Source organism: Choloepus didactylus (genome assembly GCF_015220235.1).
Source record: "Choloepus didactylus isolate mChoDid1 chromosome 11 unlocalized genomic scaffold, mChoDid1.pri SUPER_11_unloc1, whole genome shotgun sequence".
Classification (NCBI taxonomy): Eukaryota; Metazoa; Chordata; class Mammalia; order Pilosa; family Megalonychidae; genus Choloepus; species Choloepus didactylus.
In genome coordinates this window covers 5,177,453-5,196,167 of record NW_023637577.1, presented here as the reverse complement: position 1 = coordinate 5,196,167, position 18,715 = coordinate 5,177,453, and the positions used below count along the sequence as shown (strand labels likewise).

The 18,715-nt window shown below is 45.7% G+C and overlaps 1 protein-coding gene across 15 annotated transcripts in view; it reads right to left on the bottom strand.

Moving 5' to 3' along the window:
- FAM193B (family with sequence similarity 193 member B) overlaps positions 1 to 15,735 on the bottom strand; it is a 33,860-nt gene extending 18,125 nt beyond the window's left edge. For 5 of the 15 annotated variants that reach the window (XM_037823058.1, XM_037823059.1, XM_037823057.1 and 2 more), the window contains exons 1-2: positions 14,420 to 14,558; positions 9,324 to 9,384 (exon numbers count right to left, since the gene is read on the bottom strand). Coding sequence is in view for 5 of the 15 variants with exons in the window: in XM_037823051.1 (XP_037678979.1) it covers positions 15,457 to 15,672 (216 nt within the window). In the remaining 10 variants the exon portion in view is untranslated. Of the gene's footprint in view, positions 1 to 150; positions 170 to 5,933; positions 6,118 to 9,323; positions 9,385 to 14,419; positions 15,042 to 15,456 lie in introns of those variants that run through there. The other 10 variants (XM_037823060.1, XM_037823052.1, XM_037823054.1 and 7 more) reach the window with 10 other exon arrangements.
- Between the last annotated feature and the right edge of the window lie 2,980 nt (positions 15,736 to 18,715).

The window sequence follows — 18,715 nt, the reverse complement described above, 5'->3', positions numbered from 1 at the left end:
TATAGCTAGTCAGAAACCCCAATGCAACTGAAAACTGAGATTTGGAGGGCACGAAAGACAGATCCTGGTGCTTCTGTGAAGTAGTGAGGGCTGGTGAAAAGAACCTGGGCTTTGGGGTCAGAGAGACATACACTCTAATCCCCGCTCGACCTTGTGTTAGCTGGGTGTCCTTGTGCAGGTTGTTTAACTTCTCTGAGCTCCATTTTCTTCCCTTCTTGCAGAGTTGCTGTTGAGGATCAGTACATAAGCAGGTAAAGTGCCTTGCCCTGTACCTGCCCATTGCACAGTATCTCTTATTTGGGCTTTTTATCCCCCTTGTATGACAAATATAAGTCTGTAGGTTTTGTTTCACACTGAGGGGTACTGACTGGTAGACTGATTGCATTGAATGGCCCCAATCAATGGCTTTCCTCTACCTTGCAACCTTGTTGTCCCCTCCCACTCTGACACTGGCGCTTGACCATGACACTTCCTTTGGCCAAAAGGATGTTAGCAAACATGCAGCAAGAAAAAGCTTGAAAAGTGTGTTTGCCTTTCTAGCTGCTTCCTGCATGGCTGGGCTTGCCTGCACTTGTACCCCTGCCTTGCCATGAGAGCCTGACCGGGCTAGCTGCTGGAGAGGGGTGAGAGACAAGGGGAGAAAGGGAGTCTTCCCAACTGAGACCATCTTACAACAACCAGCTCCCAGAGGATCTGCTAGCTGATCACAGATACATGAGTGAGCACAGCTGAGACCAGCCAGGCTAGCCCAGATAAGCAGAAAGACCCAGCCAACCCACAGACTCATTAGTAATAGAAACTGATGTTGTTTCAAGCCACCAAGTTTTGGGGTGGCTTGTTACATGGAAAAAGTTAACACTTTTCAAACTTACCCACTACTAGGTAATTTATGTGTTTGCAGGGGCCTAATCAAAACAATCATAAGGGTATCGCCCTCATCCTATCAATAAAACAAATGCTGTCTTCTTTCTCGAATAAAATTCACCTTCTCACAATGAGTTGGCATCAGGGTGTCCTTAAATCTGTAATGTTACAGCTACACTGACCTGGGTCCCTAATTTCTTGAAAAAGAAATGAAAGCAGTTATCTTAGGTTAGTTGTCTTTTTCTTACTCCCTTGTTATGGTCTCTTTGAAATGTTCTTTTATTGTATGTTTGTTTTCTTTTTAACTTTTTTTTTCATACAGTTGATTTAAAAAAGAAGGGAAAGTTAAAAAAAAGAAAAAAAAGAAAAAAGACAAACAAGGAAAAAAAAAAAAAGATGTAGTGCCCCCTTGAGGAGCCTGTGGAGAATGCAGGGGTATTCGCCTACCCCACCTCCATGGTTGCTAACATGACCACAGACATAGGGGACTGGTGGTTTGATGGGTTGAGCCCTCTACCATAAGTTTTACCCTTGGGAAGACGGTTGCTGCAAAGGAGAGGCTAGGCCTCCCTGTATTTGTGCCTAAGAGTCTCCTCCTGAATGCCTCTTTGTTGCTCAGATGTGGCCCTCTCTCTCTGGCTAAGCCAACTTGAAAGGTGAAATCACTGCCCTCCCCCCTACGTGGGATCAGACACCCAGGGAAGTGAATCTCCCTGGCAACGTGGAATATGACTCCCGGGGAGGAATGTAGACCCGGCATCGTGGGATGGAGAACATCTTCTTGACCAAAAGGGGGATGTGAAAGGAAATGAAATAAGCTTCAGTGGCAGAGAGATTCCAAAACGAGCCGAGAGATCACTCTGGTGGGCACTCTTACGCACACTTTAGACAACCCTTTTTAGGTTCTAAAGAATTGGGGTAGCTGGTGGTGGATACCTGAAACTATTAAACTACAACCCAGAACCCATGAATCTCGAAGACAGTTGTATAAAAATGTAGCTTATGAGGGGTGACAGTGGGATTGGGAATGCCATAAGGACCAAACTCCACTTTGTCTAGTTTATGGATGGATGTGTAGAAAAGTAGGGGAAGCAAACAAACAGACAAAGGTACCCAGTGTTCTTTTTTACTTCAATTGCTCTTTTTCACTCTAATTATTATTCTTGTTATTTTTGTGTGTGTGCTAATGAAGGTGTCAGGGATTGATTTAGGTGATGAATGTACAACTATGTAATGGTACTGTAAACAATCGAAAGTACAATTTGTTTTGTATGACTGCGTGGTATGTGAATATATCTCAATAAAATGATGATAAAAAAAAAAAAAAATGAGCCAAACAGGGTACCAAGAGCATAATGAAACATTTGGGGAAGTACAAGGAACTTGAAAGGAGTAGTAGAGAGAGAGAAAGTTTACTTGTAGGAGTCATGTGCGATATGCCCAGGCTGAAGGGGACACTTAATGAGCAAGACAGTTGCTTACTAGCTAACTGCAAAAGGATGCAGCCCTCTAGAACCCATCAGTGGTGAGTAAGTACCCCACGGAAAGGGGTGGGAGGTTGAAGGAGGAGGATAGTGTTTACAGAAGCCAAGGTAAGGGAGGCCTTTTGAGAAGGAAACTTTCTATGGCTACCAGGTGCCATCAAAACTCCAGGTGCGGGAATGAGGCCAGTGCTCAAGCCCCTTTCCCTGTAATGATGGTGACCTTATTCTTAAGGCAAACACCTGGCCATGTATTTTTACTACAAAAGAGTTTCCTTTCCATTTGGGTATTATGATGTAAAGTCATCACATAAGATGAAAATCTTGTAGAAGTAAGATTATTCTTGAAAATCTTTGTATGGCCTATAAAGCAGAATACATATGGCTTTTACAATCAAGAATTCAAATGTGTGATATATACAGCAGCATTCAACCAGTTTCTTTCTGTTTACTTTAAAAGTGGATCCAGAGTTCTTATCAGTCAAAGGAGTGATCAGTGTGACTGTCCTCAGTGCCAAAGTGTGGATGGAAGTGCCTGGTGCTGTGGAGACAGTGCAGGCTTTGGTCTTAAACTAGGCCTCCATCACTTACCTGCTGCACCACGCCAGGCAAGATCTACTTAACCTGTTCCCTCATCTGTAAAATGGGGTTAGGTCCTAACCGATGGGGTTGGCTGGGAGAATTAAAGGTGATAAAGTACCTAGCCCAGTGCCAGGCACCTAATAGACTGTTCCATGAATGGTACAAATTATTCACACGATGGGGGCAATGGGAACCGATTAAAATCAGGACTAGGGTTGAAAATAGAGAAAAAATGGTCACTGTATTCCTCACCTGCCATGAACCTAAGGCCACCACCCCATGGAGCCCTTCCTTAAGGGTCCCAAATACTCTCTGTACTTTCCTACCTCAGGCCTTTGCTAAAAAGGAGCCTGGGCTTAGAACCTCCTCCTTCCCACGTTTATCAGTAAGTAGCTGGCAGGGCTTAAAGGACAAGCTTAGAGCCAGCCTCCAATGAACTTTCCCAGAGAGGCCCTCTCATAATTCATCTCTCTCCTCCTCTCCCATATCCCCACAGCCCATTGTGCCTTGGTGACAGCATTTGTGCCCTGCACTTAATTTATTTGCCTGCATTTTCTATCTCTTCTACAAGGGCTGTGCTCCTAGAAGGCAGGCACAGGTCTGACTCCTGTCTGGAACCCACAATGCAGCAGAAGGCCTGGCACAGGGCACAGGGTCAGCTGGGCATGTAGGGGCTAAATCAGTTTTGTTAGGTGTCTCCGTAGCCATACAGCTGGCAGATGGTTGGGTGAGTCACTGCTTGAAAATCATGCTTTCCACAGGGAAAGGCCATCTCCCCATACTGGACTTCTGCCTCAATGGCTCCAATCTCAAGGGTGAAAGAGTGGAATGGAAGACTGCATTCTCCAGGGATTACAATGAGATGCCCCTAGTTCATGGAAACAATGTGACTCGCCCTGGAGCCAAACTGGTACACAGAATAAATGAGATAAGCCATCAATGGAAGTGTCTCCCTAGTTAAAGGAAGAAACATGGGGCCTGGGAAGCTAACTAAACCCTGAAGGAAGCAGGGATGATACCATCTCCATTGTCTAAGGTTGCCCAGAGGATCAGGTGACATTACAGATGCAAAGCACTTAGTTCAAGGGACCCAAAGAGTAGGCACTTGAGCTATTATATGGGCCCCTTGGCTCTTCTGTTCTTAATAAGAAGTCCACACTGGAGGCTGGCTTATCCACTGCCTGCTTGTAATTTGGCATACGGGAGACTTTCTCTGGGTGCCAAACCCAAAGCTGAAGTCTTAGCAGGCTGCAATGCCCTGTGGGGTCTGGGACTTTTCCCTCTGACATTATCATTTCTGCTTTAATTGCCTGAGAGTGGTGAGAATCCCAAGCTCACAATACCAACGTCCTTCAAATTTTTGCTTTAGTAGAGAAAAACTCTCAGCTCAGAATTCCCTATGACTGCCATCTCCTTCCATTTTCCAAATTCCTGGCAACCATGAGCCCTTAAATCTCACAGAGCCAGTCAACCTAGGCTTTCAACTAGCTGTTCTCAAGCTGTATTCCTAACACCTGGCACAGTACTCCCCATACAAAAGAACATGATCAATAAATGTCTGTTGAATGAATGAAGCAGCCAACTATTTTTCTTCATCACAAAGGCTGATAGCATTGTTTCTTAAATCCAGCAGCCCTGGATAACAACTGATTGTTTCTTCTCACCTCAATTTAAATTTCAGGGCCTCTCAGGATACAGGTCTAGCCTTAGGCAGAAGATGGGGGGAAGGGGATGGAAAGATTTGGGGGATTTCCTTGATTTTGGATCTGCTCAAAAAAGAGCTATAAGATAATTCTGCTTCAATCTCCCAGGATACTCTTTGAGCAAAAATCTCTGGATTTGGGGGTCACTTGTGGAGGGTACTGGTGATATATCACCCACATACCCAGAGCAGTCAAGGAGTCAGGGGGAAGAGACTGTGGCCTTTCCCGGGGCCAGGGTACTGGCATTTGCAGCCATTAAAATGAAAATCTCTTTTCCCTTACCTGACCCAGGTCCAGATTTTTCTGGCCCAGCCCTGATAAGGACTAAGGTAGGGCATTCTAGTTTTTCCTGGTTAAAAAGACCAAAAAAATCAAAGGAAGGGGGAAGATGGGCCATGCAATTGCTTTATCTGCTTCAGTCACTAAAGTCTGGCTTCTGGTTGAAGAAAAGCTGAGAAGTAGTCAGAGTTCTTTGGAGCCAGCATATCTTGGCATACTCCTGAAACACTATTGCACTATTTTACTTTCATGTCTGTCTCCCTGCAAGTTTCCTTGAGGGCTTATTCAACCATTGCCTTCAGCACACTGGGCTCATGCTAGTTCAAGTGATACAGTGCTGCTTTATAAGCGTTACTGACTGCACAGGTGAGGAGATGAACCCAAGAACAGAGCATGCGTGGTCTTCCTGCGCCTCAGTTGGTGTAGCCTCACACCAGGATCTTACAATCAGAGATGAAGACAACCTCAGAACCATCTATTCTCATTCAAATAACAGAAGGAGCCTTTAAGTATATTCGGAGCAGAGGAATAGTGAGATGCAATGTAGAATGGGGAAAAATTGGGCTGACTTGGGTTTAAATTTGGACTCTGGGACCAGGGCTGGTGTGAACAGTTGTGCAGTTTGCATGTTGCACAAAGATGTCTAGCCAAGGGGCTGGTTGGGGGCTGAAATCCCAGATCATGCTCTGCTCACTAAGCCCATAAGTCTTGGTGCCAAGATGCACTTCCAGGAGGAAGGGATGTTACTTATTTTTAAAAAAGGCAGCTTGGCCACAAGCCAGGTTTGTTTGGGCCTAAAGAGGTGGTTTTTTAAAATTCAATGACACAGAAGTGCTGTTGGAGACTTAGTCATGGTGTGATACTGGAGAAATTACTTTTTAAATGGTGAGGGAAATGACATCTCTGAAGTAGGGCTGTTATGAAGATCATGGATAAATAAATGATATACAACAGTAGGTCTCAAAGTACTCTCCATGGGCCACTGAGGTCAAAACTATTTTTGTAATAATAATATGTTATTTACCTTTTTCACTGTGTTACACACACACACTCTACTGGTACAAAAAAAAAGGCAGGTAAAAATTCTGGTGACAGCACAGGCAAAGGCAGTGGCAGCCAACTACTGGTTGTCGTATTCTTCACTGCACGCACTTCACTTAACTCAAGGTTGGTGGGCAGAAAGAGACCAGTTTCACTTATGAATGTCCCTGATAAAGTAAAAATTATTGATTTTATTAAATTTTGACCCCAGAGTATACTTTTTATATACTCTGTGTGACAAAAATGGCAAGTGTGTGTGAAGCACTTCTGCTGCCTACTGAAGGAGGATGGCTGAATTGCAGAAAAGCACTTGGGTGATTGAGTTGTGAGCTGAATTAGCCATTATTTTTTTTTTTTTAAATGGAACACCATTTTTATTGAAAGAATGACAAACTATGTTTATTCAGACTTAGGTAACTGATGGACATTTTCTCAAAAATGAACTAAATGAGACTGTCACTTCAAGAAAAACAACTGACAGTCTTTGTGGCCAATGATAAAATTCATGTTTTCAAGTGAAAATCAGAATTTTGGAAAACTTGTATAAACCATCATGATATCACTTAAATATCCCAATATTTAAAGGCTGTTCTGATGAAATTGGCAGTGAAATACTATAACAGATACTATCTTTTGGTATTGTAAAATAAATAACTCAGCAAGTATTTTCCAAATGACCAAAGCATGATGGCACAAAATCATGCCCTGGTCAAAAGTCAAAAGTATGAGACAGACCAATGGATTTTAACAGAAAGAAGTACAAAAAATTCTTTGATATGGTTTCAGATTCCATGCTGCAAAGCAGAATAGAATATGTACACTCATCTGGAAAGGACATCAAAATATTCTTCCCTTTTCCAACTGTAATCTATGTGAGGCTGGATTTTTTCTTACATTTCAACCAAAACAACATATTGACTGTAGAAGCATAAATGAGACTCCGGCTTTATTCTAGTAAACCAGACATAAAGAAATTTGCAAAAATAAAAACAAGACCATTCTCTTATGATTTTTTTTTTTTTTTTTTTGGAAAATAGCTATTTTTCATTAAAAAATGTATTATTTATGTTAGCATGTGATAGGCTCAAGATTGTTATTCTTAAATGACTCAGTTATTAAATATTCAAAAAAATTCTGTTTTAACACCTAATTCGCTAAATGTTGATAGATATAACCACAGCCAAAACAAAACCCTTAAATATGAACAAAAGCTCTTTGGGGTCTTCAGTAATTTCTAGGAATATAAAAGGGTTCCGAGACTGAACACTTTGAGAACCACTGATGTAAATAATGCACCTAACAGTGTGAGTGCTCAGTAACCAACAGTGATTACTGACAATGACACAGTTCATGGCATAACTGGAGAGCTCTCTGGTGGCAGGACTCAAATTTTCATCTCAGCCTTTCTGTCTACAATATGGGAGTTGCCGGGGAATAGCCCAGGTCACCACATAGGAAGCTGTCAAGGACTGCTCTGAAGCTGGGTCTAATTTTCAGCACCAAATCTGCTCTCATTTGCCATGGATTCCTTTTAGTCCCAAGAGTTTGCATGTCTGTACTGGATTTCCCCAAGACACATGCTGTATCTAACGAGCTGCAACAGGTTCCACATTCTATTCTGTAGCCCATTAGAGCATCTACTCTCAACGCACCTAATTCCAAGAGCCTCCCTGTCACCAAGGCAGTTTGTAGACAGCAAGAGCTGCTAAAGTTCCCTTCCCAAAGCAGGGAAAGCGGTTAATCCCAGCCTAGAAAAACTCCTCACCACCTCATGGTCATCACCACTCATTCCGTCATTCACCCATTCGTTCCCTCACTTGATAAACGTTCTCGGAGCCCTGACCTGCTGGGAATGGCAGTCAATAGCTCTTGCCTTACAAGCACATGCAGAAACCAGGCTGTTTCATGCATGGATCTGCCAATGCTCCCAAACTCCCAGGCTGCCTCATATTCATTTGGAGAATCAAGCAGGGAATAAACAAATCAAAACCAACTCACCAATCATGGACACCAGACTTCTCCATTTAACTTCACCTTGCAATGGGCCTTCTCCCATACCTTATATAGTTTGCGGATCTCCTTCCTTTAGCTCCTTTTTCCTACCTCGGTCCCTCATCGGTCCCCAGCCTCCTCTGTGACTGCAAGAGGGACAAAGTCTCCTCCAACCATCCACATAAGGGCCAGGCCCCGGCTGAGCACTGCTAGCGAGTGGTCTGTAATGAGCTCACCAACACGGCACCCTCTGCCCCTGGGTATTGATGACTCAGCTCCTGCTGACCTCTCCATTCTCCACGTTCACCTCAGGTTCCATTCATGCTGTTCCTCAGACACACTTTGCCCTTTCAAACCTTGGCACCTCAAGCTCTGCTCCTTGGCAAAGTCCTATTTATTCCCTATGACCCAGGTCAAAGATCAATGAAGCTTCTGCTGGACCAGGCCAAGTAGAACTGAAATAATTCTTTCACTACAGCACACATCACATTGTGCCACAGATGGAGTCTCTGTCTGCTCCCAAATCTCCAGCAGAATGTGAGCTCCTTGGGGGCAGGGTGTGGATCTTTGGCTGTTTACACATCACCAGGACCTAGGCTTGGCTTGGGCCTGGCACACAGCAGACATTCAGTGACTAAATGAATGAATGGTTAAAGCTCATCTGCCTCATGTCTCAGCTGCTGTATACAAAGGAGAGAATTTAAAACATAGCCAAACCAGTCCATTTCCTGACATACCACACTCAAAGCAAGGCTTTGTCACTCAGAGCTACTGAAGAGAGGGCCTCGGTGCTAAGAATCTCAGACCATTTTAAAGCTGGCAATCAGAGCTGCAGTTAATTCTTAGGAAGCTGGCACAACCCCACCTCAGTGACCTGAAGCCTTTACCCAAAGTTCCACTCCTGCTGTCAGCTCAGGTCCTTCTAAGAGGTATGTCAGTATTTCACGCCATAAAGCCAGTGTGTGGAGAATCCTCTGACTCTCCAGAGCAGACTCCTGGGTTGCACAAGCTGTATCTAGGACACGGCAGGGAGACTCTTTGAACCCCAGGACCCCCACCCCAACTCCCACCCAAGGCTAGCTAATCTGTTGAACCCACTTCCTGGGTGCAATCAGTCACAGGAAGGCCTAAGCCGCTGCTTATTTACCTGGAGCCTCAGACACAACTCCCACATTGGCATTCTAACCCCAGCAGTTTCTCATTGGTGAAAAAATATGCACTTTGGGGCCAGTTCTGAGTTCAAATCCCAGTTCTGCCATTTTTAATATGATCTTGGAATATCACTCAATTTCTTTGAGCCTATTTCTTCATCTATGAAATGGGAATAAAACCATACTTCACCGAGTTGTGAGGACAAAAGGAAATAAATTATGTCAAGTACCTGGCCTGGGCCTGGCACACAGAAGGTGCTCAATACCCGTTAGTCTCTTTCCTCTTCTGCCCTGGAAGAAACGACAGGGAAACTTACTAAGTGAGACTTGCCCAATCCAAAGTTATTACTTGAAGCACAGGACAGAGGACTAGACAGGTAACCTTCAAGGCCTCTTTCAACCCCCAAGTCCATATGTCCTGGCTACAACTTCTTAAATAAGAACCTTCATTGCAGTCCCTTAGGCCCCTTCTTCCTGCCTTAGTTTCCCTACACATCTTTTCAAAGTCGATCAATGGAGCTCTTCATTTCAGACTGGAGGGGGAAATCACAAAGGGAGCTGGAGAGCTAAGAGACAGACTTGGGTGGGGATAAAAGGGGAGCTAGCCCACAGGACTGCAGCACATTTATCCACAGGCTACCTAACACAGAGCTACTTGGCTGGGAGCTGCCGAGAGTTTGAAGGATGAGGGTGGGAGCATGGGCACAGAACTGCTGAGAACTGAAGGGTGCAGACCCGGGGCCTTTGTTAGGACATAAGAATGACTCTCTTCAGTCCTCTTTTCTTTTCTTGTATTTTCTTTTTTAATTAGCATAGCTGTAGATTTACAGAAAAACCACTTAGAAAGCACAGTCAGTCCTCTTTTTCCACTTCTGCCATGAAGTTCCACTTGACATTCCTTTTCCCAAACCTGATAACCATTCACACCTTCACTCAAGCTGTTCCTGCCTCTTCCGTCTCTTCTTTTTAGACTGAATTTAGGTATCACACCCTCCTGAGTCCACAGGCAGAATGAACTATGCTTCGCTCTGAGATCCCAGACACTTTTACACATGTCTAAAATAGTGTTTATCCCATGTATTCTAGTTGTTGATACATCTGTCTTCTCCACAGTTCTGTGAGCTTCTCAAGGGGAGAGCCTGTGTCCCATGACTTTCTGTATTGCAGTCATTCAGCACGGGTTGCAGCATGTAGGTATGAGGGAGTGTTCTGATGCACAAAGCAAAGTCAGCAGCTGAAGGATACCATTCATTAAGGCAGCAACTGGAGAACTGGGGATAGTTTTACTTATTTTTAAACTAAGGTTGTTTTTATTCCTGCTAATGGAAAAGTTCTCCCCTGGGAAGCCGATTCTTTGAAGAGTAGCATAGCCAACCCTGCCCCTCCCCCTCAGTATCCCCATGGCACCCTCATTTCAGCAGTTCCTAAAACCAGCCACATCCCAGGACCAGCTGGGGCAATTCAACAACAATAGATTCCTGGGCTCTAGACCCCAGCAAAGCATGGGGGATTAGTTAGGCTGGAGTGAGGGAGAGGTGGTACTAAGCAATCACAGAGGCCTCTTCCCCTGAGAATTACTTCCTCACATGCTACCAGAGGGAACTTACTGACACACACTGCCTTCACCTTCCTGGTTCACACCTTTCATTGATTCCTCATTGCTATGGGGTAAAGCCTGAACCTCCTGGTATGGTTTTTAAGAACTCTGCAAATCTCTCCAAATGAGGTGGGCGGTTCCTTTCTCTCACCTTGTCCTCTGGAACTTCTACCCATCCTTAAAGCATCAGCTCTGAGAAGACTTCTCTGATTCACCCTTCTTTAGGTTACCTATCTTGTGCTTTCTCGACACCACACATTTATAATAATCACAGCTACCACTCGTGCAAAGTGCTTTCTAAGCCTTGTTTAACCCGGACCTTAACCCTGTAAGCCTGGCTTCACTGTCATTTTATACATGAGGCTGAAATACTTCCTAAGATAATTTACTAGGATTTGAGCCTTACCTCAGAGGAAGCTGATGCTGTACCTCATCTAGCATTATTGCAATTACTTATACAGATCATCTCTAGTCTATGAACTCCTAATGGGTAGGGACCCTGTCTGAGCCACTTCTGCCTTCCCAGTTAGCAGAGCCTGGCATAGACACAGGTGTTGGTAAGTGTTGGCAGAACAGATGAATGCCAGGCAAGAGGAAGACTAAGGATAGCACATGTGCTACACCTGGAGCCTAAATGAATGAAAGACTGCCAGCTTGGCTAAGCAGTGGGGGCAGGTAAAAACAAAGTGATAAAAGTCTAGCATTTCTTTCATTATAATTTAGTCTAACAGACATTTATTGAGCACCTAAGGACCATGAACGATAAACACTTACGGGAAAAACATAGTCCCAGCTCTCAAAAATCCTAGGTACTGTAAACAAAGGCATTAGGGACTTAATCCAGTCCCACCAGGATAAAGCTTACAGCTCTAGGATATCTTAAGGAAATTAGAATTTTAAACATCTGAGCGTATAAGTCTTTCTCTTTAAAGGCCTTTTGGCTTTTCTACATAGTAAGTCTCTACTGGCTTGCAAAAAAGAATCCGAGGTGGCAGGGAGCCTTCAGTATCATTTCCTCCCACTTGCAATGAAAAGTGGTGCAGGCTAGACAGGTAGTCATTCTCGGGGTAGTCATTCTCACTCATCCTTGTATCCCTCCTAAAGGCCTTGGCACAGAGGTCACTTTTGCTGCTGAATGAATTAAGAATAAAATGGTTTAATGAAGATACTGACTGATAATCTACTCCAATTCCTTGAGGAGGCAGGTTTACTTTGAGCAATGGGAAAACTGGGTCTCTAGAGTCCCATCAAACTAGATGGGGCAACATCCTAGGGGATGCTGTAGAGCGATCAGAGGGGGAAAGAACAAGAGGTGGGGAAGGGAAGGATGAGCTCACCCCCCACCAACTGCTGATTTATATTCTAGCAAGTCTCCAGGGGACTTTACTGAGTGTGCACCTGGATTACAAAGCTGAGCAGCCCAAGAGCTATCTAATGATAGCCAGCCGAGAGGGCAGGTGAGGATATTCAGGCTTTGGGTGACCATCTGGACATAGCTCTTGCCATATACCGCCTCCAACTCCCACTCATGGCTGAGGAGCCTCTGTGTACTAAGTGCTATGTGGTCTGCCTCACATTTTCTTGTGAAGTTGTTGAAGAGGCTCAGAGAAGGGGAGAAATTTGTCTGGGGTCACAAAATAGGAGGCTGAGATGGGAGTTTAAGTCTGTAACACTAAACAGTATTCCCCACTGTCTCCCTCCACTGCTTTTAAGTTGTTTTTCTTTGCTAATAAGGCATTAACTGTTTTAGTCTTCTTGTGAGTAAGCAGGGATTTGGGTTCCTCCTGAACAGATCAATGTGGTTTAGTGGCCTGAAAAAAATTGGAAATGAGGACTTTGAAAATCCCAACTAAGCTCAGGATCTTGCTTGTAAATGTGTACAGGTTATGCAAAAGAGTGAAGGGGACTGGACAGAAGCCGAGTGACCTAGGGAGCCCATGCTATCTAAAGGGGCAGCTGTTACTCAGCGACTGCAGACTATTGCCATGTGGAATGTGGGCCCAGTGTCAATTCTCAGAGTTTTAAGAGAAGGCACAAACCCAGAAGATTTAAAAATACTGGCTCAACGCTTTGGTAAAGCTCGGTTTAGCATGTCTGATGCTAGTAATAGACTTTCGCTGGTGAAGTCTTAACTTCTATCAAGAAATAAAATGAAAGTTTTCCTAATGAAAAAAAAATACTGGCTCAAATTAAAACAGAAACAAAACCGTGTGTGAGACAGGATATTAGAACATGTCTGTGGCCTGGACGTGGTCTTGTTTGCTACCGATTGCTTTACACTGGGTACATGACACAGAGTTTCACCTTACTTTCCCACCCTGTGTCTGTGAGACAGGGTTACGAGTGGCAGAGAGAGCCAGCGGATTGTCACCAAAGGAATGCCTGTGAGCAGAGCAATGACTGACCCCAAGCCTTTCAGCAGGTGCTTTTCACCAGGGCACACAAGCCCTGCTGGTATCCAGGACCCCTCAGCAAGAAAGCTGGGCATGATCGGGACACAATTTGTTTCACCTCTTTGTGGCTATACTAAAAAAGTGCCTTCTTAAATCCCCCAAAGTACACAAAAGTGTTTTTTTTTGTTTTGCCTGAGAGCTATAGTGGGAGTTAATCTGGGCAAATATTTTGCCTGAGTTTGTTTTTTCACCTGTAAAATGGGATGATAATATTTATATCCTTCAGCTCATTCATTAACATTTGTTAACCAGCAGGCATAGAGGTCCAGTGGTGACTGACATGGTTCCTGCAGGCTCAGAGTTTATGTAGCAAAACTAGACAAGTAATTACACCAATTACTTCACTGCAACTGTTCTAAACGCTGAGAAATACAGGGGTGGTGGGAAGCGCAGAAGGTATGTAAGTGCCTGGCATGACTAAATGGATGAATTGTCAGGTCAAGCAGGGAAGTAGGTAAGAACATGGCAGGAACCTAGATTCAGACAAATTAATGAAGCTTATAGCTCTTGGGAAAGTTGTGTCCTAAATAAAAACTGAATGGCTGAGCCGTCACCCAAGCTTTCGGGCACTCCTGTACAAATATTACTGTCAGCTGGCTCCGTGGAACCAGAAGTGGCAGGGATGCTAAACTACTAAAGAGTCTGAATGGGAAAGAGAAAAGACAAGAGCTCCCTGGCGCTCCCTTTCCTCTCTCCCCTTTTCTGGATAACTGCACTCTCGGGAGGACCCAGAGCTGAGAGAGAGAAGGGTAGTGAGGGAAGAGTTTCTGGGTTGGACCTCAGACCCAGTAGGTGTGGGGTCCAACCTGGGGAGTGGGAATATCCTTTGGAACTAGTCTCAGCCCAGGGTAGGGGGTGGGGATGGGGGTAAAGGTAAGGATTCTGACACTCAAACAGTGGTGACATTTTCATTAATTAAAAACCTTACTGTAATCTGAGACACAAAGGAGACTAGCATCAAAACTGGGTTACAATAAGCACAGCTTCCTGACTGATTCATTCTCTTGCTCATTCACCTAGCTGTTTCCTGCCCTGTGTCAGCAAGGCCCTGGGCTAGGCGTGGAGGACTAGAGATAGATGACACAGTCTGGGCCCCTGTGGACTTTGCAGGCCAGTGGGGGGAACAGACATCAACAGAACGCATCATTGCAGAACAGGGTGTCCTACCAGAGGGAAGCACAGAGGGCTGGGGGCGCACAGGGGGCACCTGAAGCAACGGGGGAGGTCAGGGAAAGCTTTCTGGGAACGGTACCCCCAAACGGCATTCCCCACTCACATGCACAATTCCAGAGATTCTACTAGAAGGCTGTCAAGAGCCATGCCTTCTGGCTGCACCAGCCTCCCAGAGTCCCCTGCTGCCCGATGCAGTGTCTGCAGAGCCAAACGCATCTTCCGCCACGCCTCATCCTCATCCGGGCGCTGCATCCGACCCTCCAAGTCTCCTGCAGGAGCCTGCCTTCCTCGGCAGGCTCACCAAAAGACCAACTCAAAACTCTTTTGTCAGAGCAAGCTGAGGGCCAGCCACCCACCCGGGGAGGGGGTGCCACAACCCTCCCTGAGCAACTGTGGGCCATCCCAGTCTCTCAGTGAACACTGCCAGGGTACCTCCCATTATCTCCTTTGCTCAAAAGAAAAAGTGACCTTCTTCCAGGTGGCAAGCTGGAAGCTCTGGGGAATCCTACCTCCTGCACTCTCTCTCTCAAGCAGGATTCACCAAGTCCAGGGATCTGAGGGTTGGAAGTGGGTTGCCTTGCAGATCAGGGGAGAAAGAACTGGGGATCCACTTCAGTGCAGGAGCCCCACCAAACAGTCTTCTGGGAAGTCTGACTGTCTGCTCCAACTGCTGTGCTGGGCAGGGAGTGGAGGGAGGTCCCAGGGGACAGAAGCTGGGAGCACAGCTGTTGAGGGGGCAGTGGCTGCAGGCAGTGCAAGGGAAGGGGTGGAGCTGCTCCCAACGGGGAGAGGGAAGAGGTTGCATGCAACCTTCCATGCCCCATCGCCCTGAGATACCCCTTCAAGCACTGGGTGGGGAACGGGGAGCAGATGGATCCAGAAGGGAGGTGAAGGGCAGAAAACTGAGCTGTGGCCCCGGTGTGGCTAGAGGACCAGAACATTTAGCCACTGCTCCAGCCCGGAGGCGGCGGGGAGGGAGCGGGCAGCTTTAGCCTGCTCTCAGGAGGACGGGCAGTGCCAGGGCTTGGGAGGGAAGGGTCCACCTTCCACTCCCGCCTCGGGGGAGATGGTCCACCCCCGACCCCGCTCCGGGGATGTGAAAGCGCGCGGAGCACCCGGAGTCGCCTCGCTAGCTCCTACCTGCGAGCCAGGCGCCAGCTTGGAGTCGTCCTCCTCCCTGGGGCCGTCGCGGTCGGGCTCGGCCGGCGCCAGTGCCTCCGGGGCCCCTGCACCCGCTCCCGCTTCTAGGCTTGGCGGCGGCGGGGGCTCGGGCGCCTGGGGCTTCTGCGGCCCCGGGACCCGCGCCCGCTCGCGCCGGCCCGCGCCACCGCTTGGTCTGCTCCGCCTCCGAGTCATGCTGCTGCTAGCGCCGCTGCCTAACTCCACACCCGCCGCCGCTCCCCTCACCGGACAACAACCAATATGGCGGCGCCCGGCTCCCCCCCTCCGCCCACTGCCAGCAGGTCAGAGGGCACGAGGAGTCCGCGCCGCCGCACTCGCGTCCGAGGCTGCCTGCGCCATTTTGAATAAGGTCACCACCCGCAGTTGCGTGGGAGAAAGAGGCTGGGGCCGGGGAGATGCCCTCGCGTTCCCAGGACTCAAGGAATGCAACAGGCAAGGAGCCGGGTGTGACGCTGCAGCGAGGGCGCTGCACGGTCCTAGGCGCTTAATAATTAAGTTAATTAATTCCTGTAATACTGCAGACTATAGTCTGACTCCTTAACAATGCAGCGAGGCAGGTATGATCATTCCCGTTATGCGGCGGAGAAAATCGAGGCTACTCAAGGCGAAACGTTACTCGACATCACGCAGCCAGAGGTCATCGGCTCGTGGACGGCCTGAGCCGAAAGGGACGAAGAGCTCATCTAGGTTTTTATTTGCAACATAGGAGCCCGGTGGGATGATGTGACTCAGACCCGGCCTTTCCTGCCCCCTAGTCTGATGGGAAACTGGACACTTAAATATACAGTTATGATCAGTGTGATAAAGTGAGATGCCTGGCACTCGTACTAGGCTAGTGTTTCCAAAAAAGAATTTTGAGTGGGACGCAAAGGAACATTTAAGCAATTTTAATAGTTGTGTATTTAATTGTTAAAAATGAGATTTCTCCTCCCCTTTAAATTGTAGTTTGTTAGGAAAATTCTCATTTTGAGCTATATAATACACGCACGTAGCACAATATTTTTTAAAAATAAAGATTTTGTGTACAGTCTGTCTCATGTCAGGGGTTCGGTACTCTGGAACCAAGTGGTGATTCTATATAGAGCTGTTATTGATATCTTAAGCAGAGGCAGAATCCTGACATTGGCTTCCTAACCTGCAGAACAGGGGCTATTTTAAGAGAAGGAGTTAAGTGGAAGCCTGTGGCGCTCTCTCCCTACGAACAGAGATAAAAAATTAATACTACATGTCATCATAGGGGTTGGTGCCACTACCAGGGGCTTGAAAGGTACAGGTGATTGCCATCACACTTCCATTTACCTCTTCAGTTTGGCCGGAAGAGAAGACAGATGGGCTTAAAGAATGACAGCATTATAATAAATTTAGTCTGGCAGGGACCCCAGTTGCAGTCTGTCTTCTGGATGTGCTCATCCTTGGAGCAGATTAGCAACTGCAGGTCTAGCCAATGCATTTTCTTCTGTACCAAACACTGGGAATCGTTCACATTCATCTGGCAGGGGCAGCAGTGAAACCTTCACTGTCTTACTTCAAGGAAGTGTCACTCTCTGTACAGAGTTTACAGGGATTTCATTCCAGCAAAGAGAAGACCATGAGAGCAGAATGTAGCAGATACCCTAGATGACTTGGTTAGACATATACATGCCAGAGGGTGAGCCATAAATCCCATGAATCTACAAGAGCCTGTCTACTCAGTGAACTATCTAGGGACCTGGGGTGTGTTGAGATATTCCGTACAAAATGAAGGACAAGTTGCTGTATATCACACCCTCTACCGCTAAGAAAGTGGTACAATATTTGGTGGGTTTCTCTAGAATCAGTAGGTAACATATACCATAGTCAGATAACATTATTTTGACTTCTCACTGGATAACTCGAAAACTACCATCTTTGGAGGCTGGGCCGCGGCGTCATATAAGGGGAGAAAGTTCTTCTACAGGACCAGGCTACAGAGTCATTAGTTCTGCCCTTGGCCTTTCTGACTCAGGCATTGGATTTCTTGGATTTTGGAGGAAGGTTATGCTCTCCTTCAGCCAAGTGTTACTCTCTTTTTGAGAACAAGCTCCAGACTTGTTCCAGGAGTCTGCCCATGGCCTCCCAGGTGACCACATGACCTGAGATGCCTATAATGAGCTCATTGTTATCTGATCTACCCAGCCATAAAATCAGGGGTGGCCAGAGGCACTCTATTAGCAAGAGGAAGTGACATATATGGCCTGAGTCCAAGCCAGTCCTGGAGGCACAAGTAGGCTGCCTGAACAAGTTGCTCATATTCTCCTACCACTTTTCCCTCCACCCCCATTCTTGGTCTCTTGAGAGTTGCTTATGATGATTGACTGAGAAAGAAAAATCTAGAGTCGGGTTGTCAGATGGCTGTGTGTGGTGTGCTGGCTCCAACCGAAGGTGGTTGGCTGTGATGGTAGAATTCTACCTCTGGGAGGGCCTAAGGAGCAGAGAAAAGGGAAGTTTGCTGGACAGCCTCCAGGTGTTAAAACTCGCTGTTTACTTTGCCTAGAAGGAAAAAAAAAAAGCTTGAAGTGAAAAAGTACATATTTCAGTTCATTGGCATTGGATAATGTTTTGTCTGTTGGTCAGACACTTCTCAGGAAAACTGTGAAGGATTTGTGACCGGGATTTTTTTTTAAGTGCAATTTTATTGAGGTATATTCACGTAACATACAGTCATTCAAAGTGTACAATCAGTTGTTTGCAGTATCCTCATATAGTTGTGTATTCATCACCACAATCAATTTTTGAACATTTTCATTATGCCAAAAAATAAAATAAAAATAAAAATAAAAAAGAACATCCAAAACATCCCATTCCCCTCCTCCCCCCATTGTTCATTTACTTTTTTAATAGAGTTTTTTTAATTCATTTTATTGAGATATGTTCACATACCATGCAGTCATACAAAACAAAGTGTACATTCAATTTACAGTGCCATTATATAGTTGTGCATTCATCACCAAAATTAGTTTTTGACATTTTCATTACCACACACACAAAAATAATAAGAATAAAAATTAAAGTGAAAAAGAGCAATTAAAGTAAAAAAGAACACTGGGTACCTTTTTTTTTTTTTTTTTTTTTTTGTTGTTGTTGTTGTTTTTTTCCTTCCCCCATTTTTCTCCTTATCCATCCATAAACTAGACAAAGGGGAGTGTGGTCCTTATGGCTTTCCCAATCACATTGTCACCCCTCATAAGCTACATTTTTA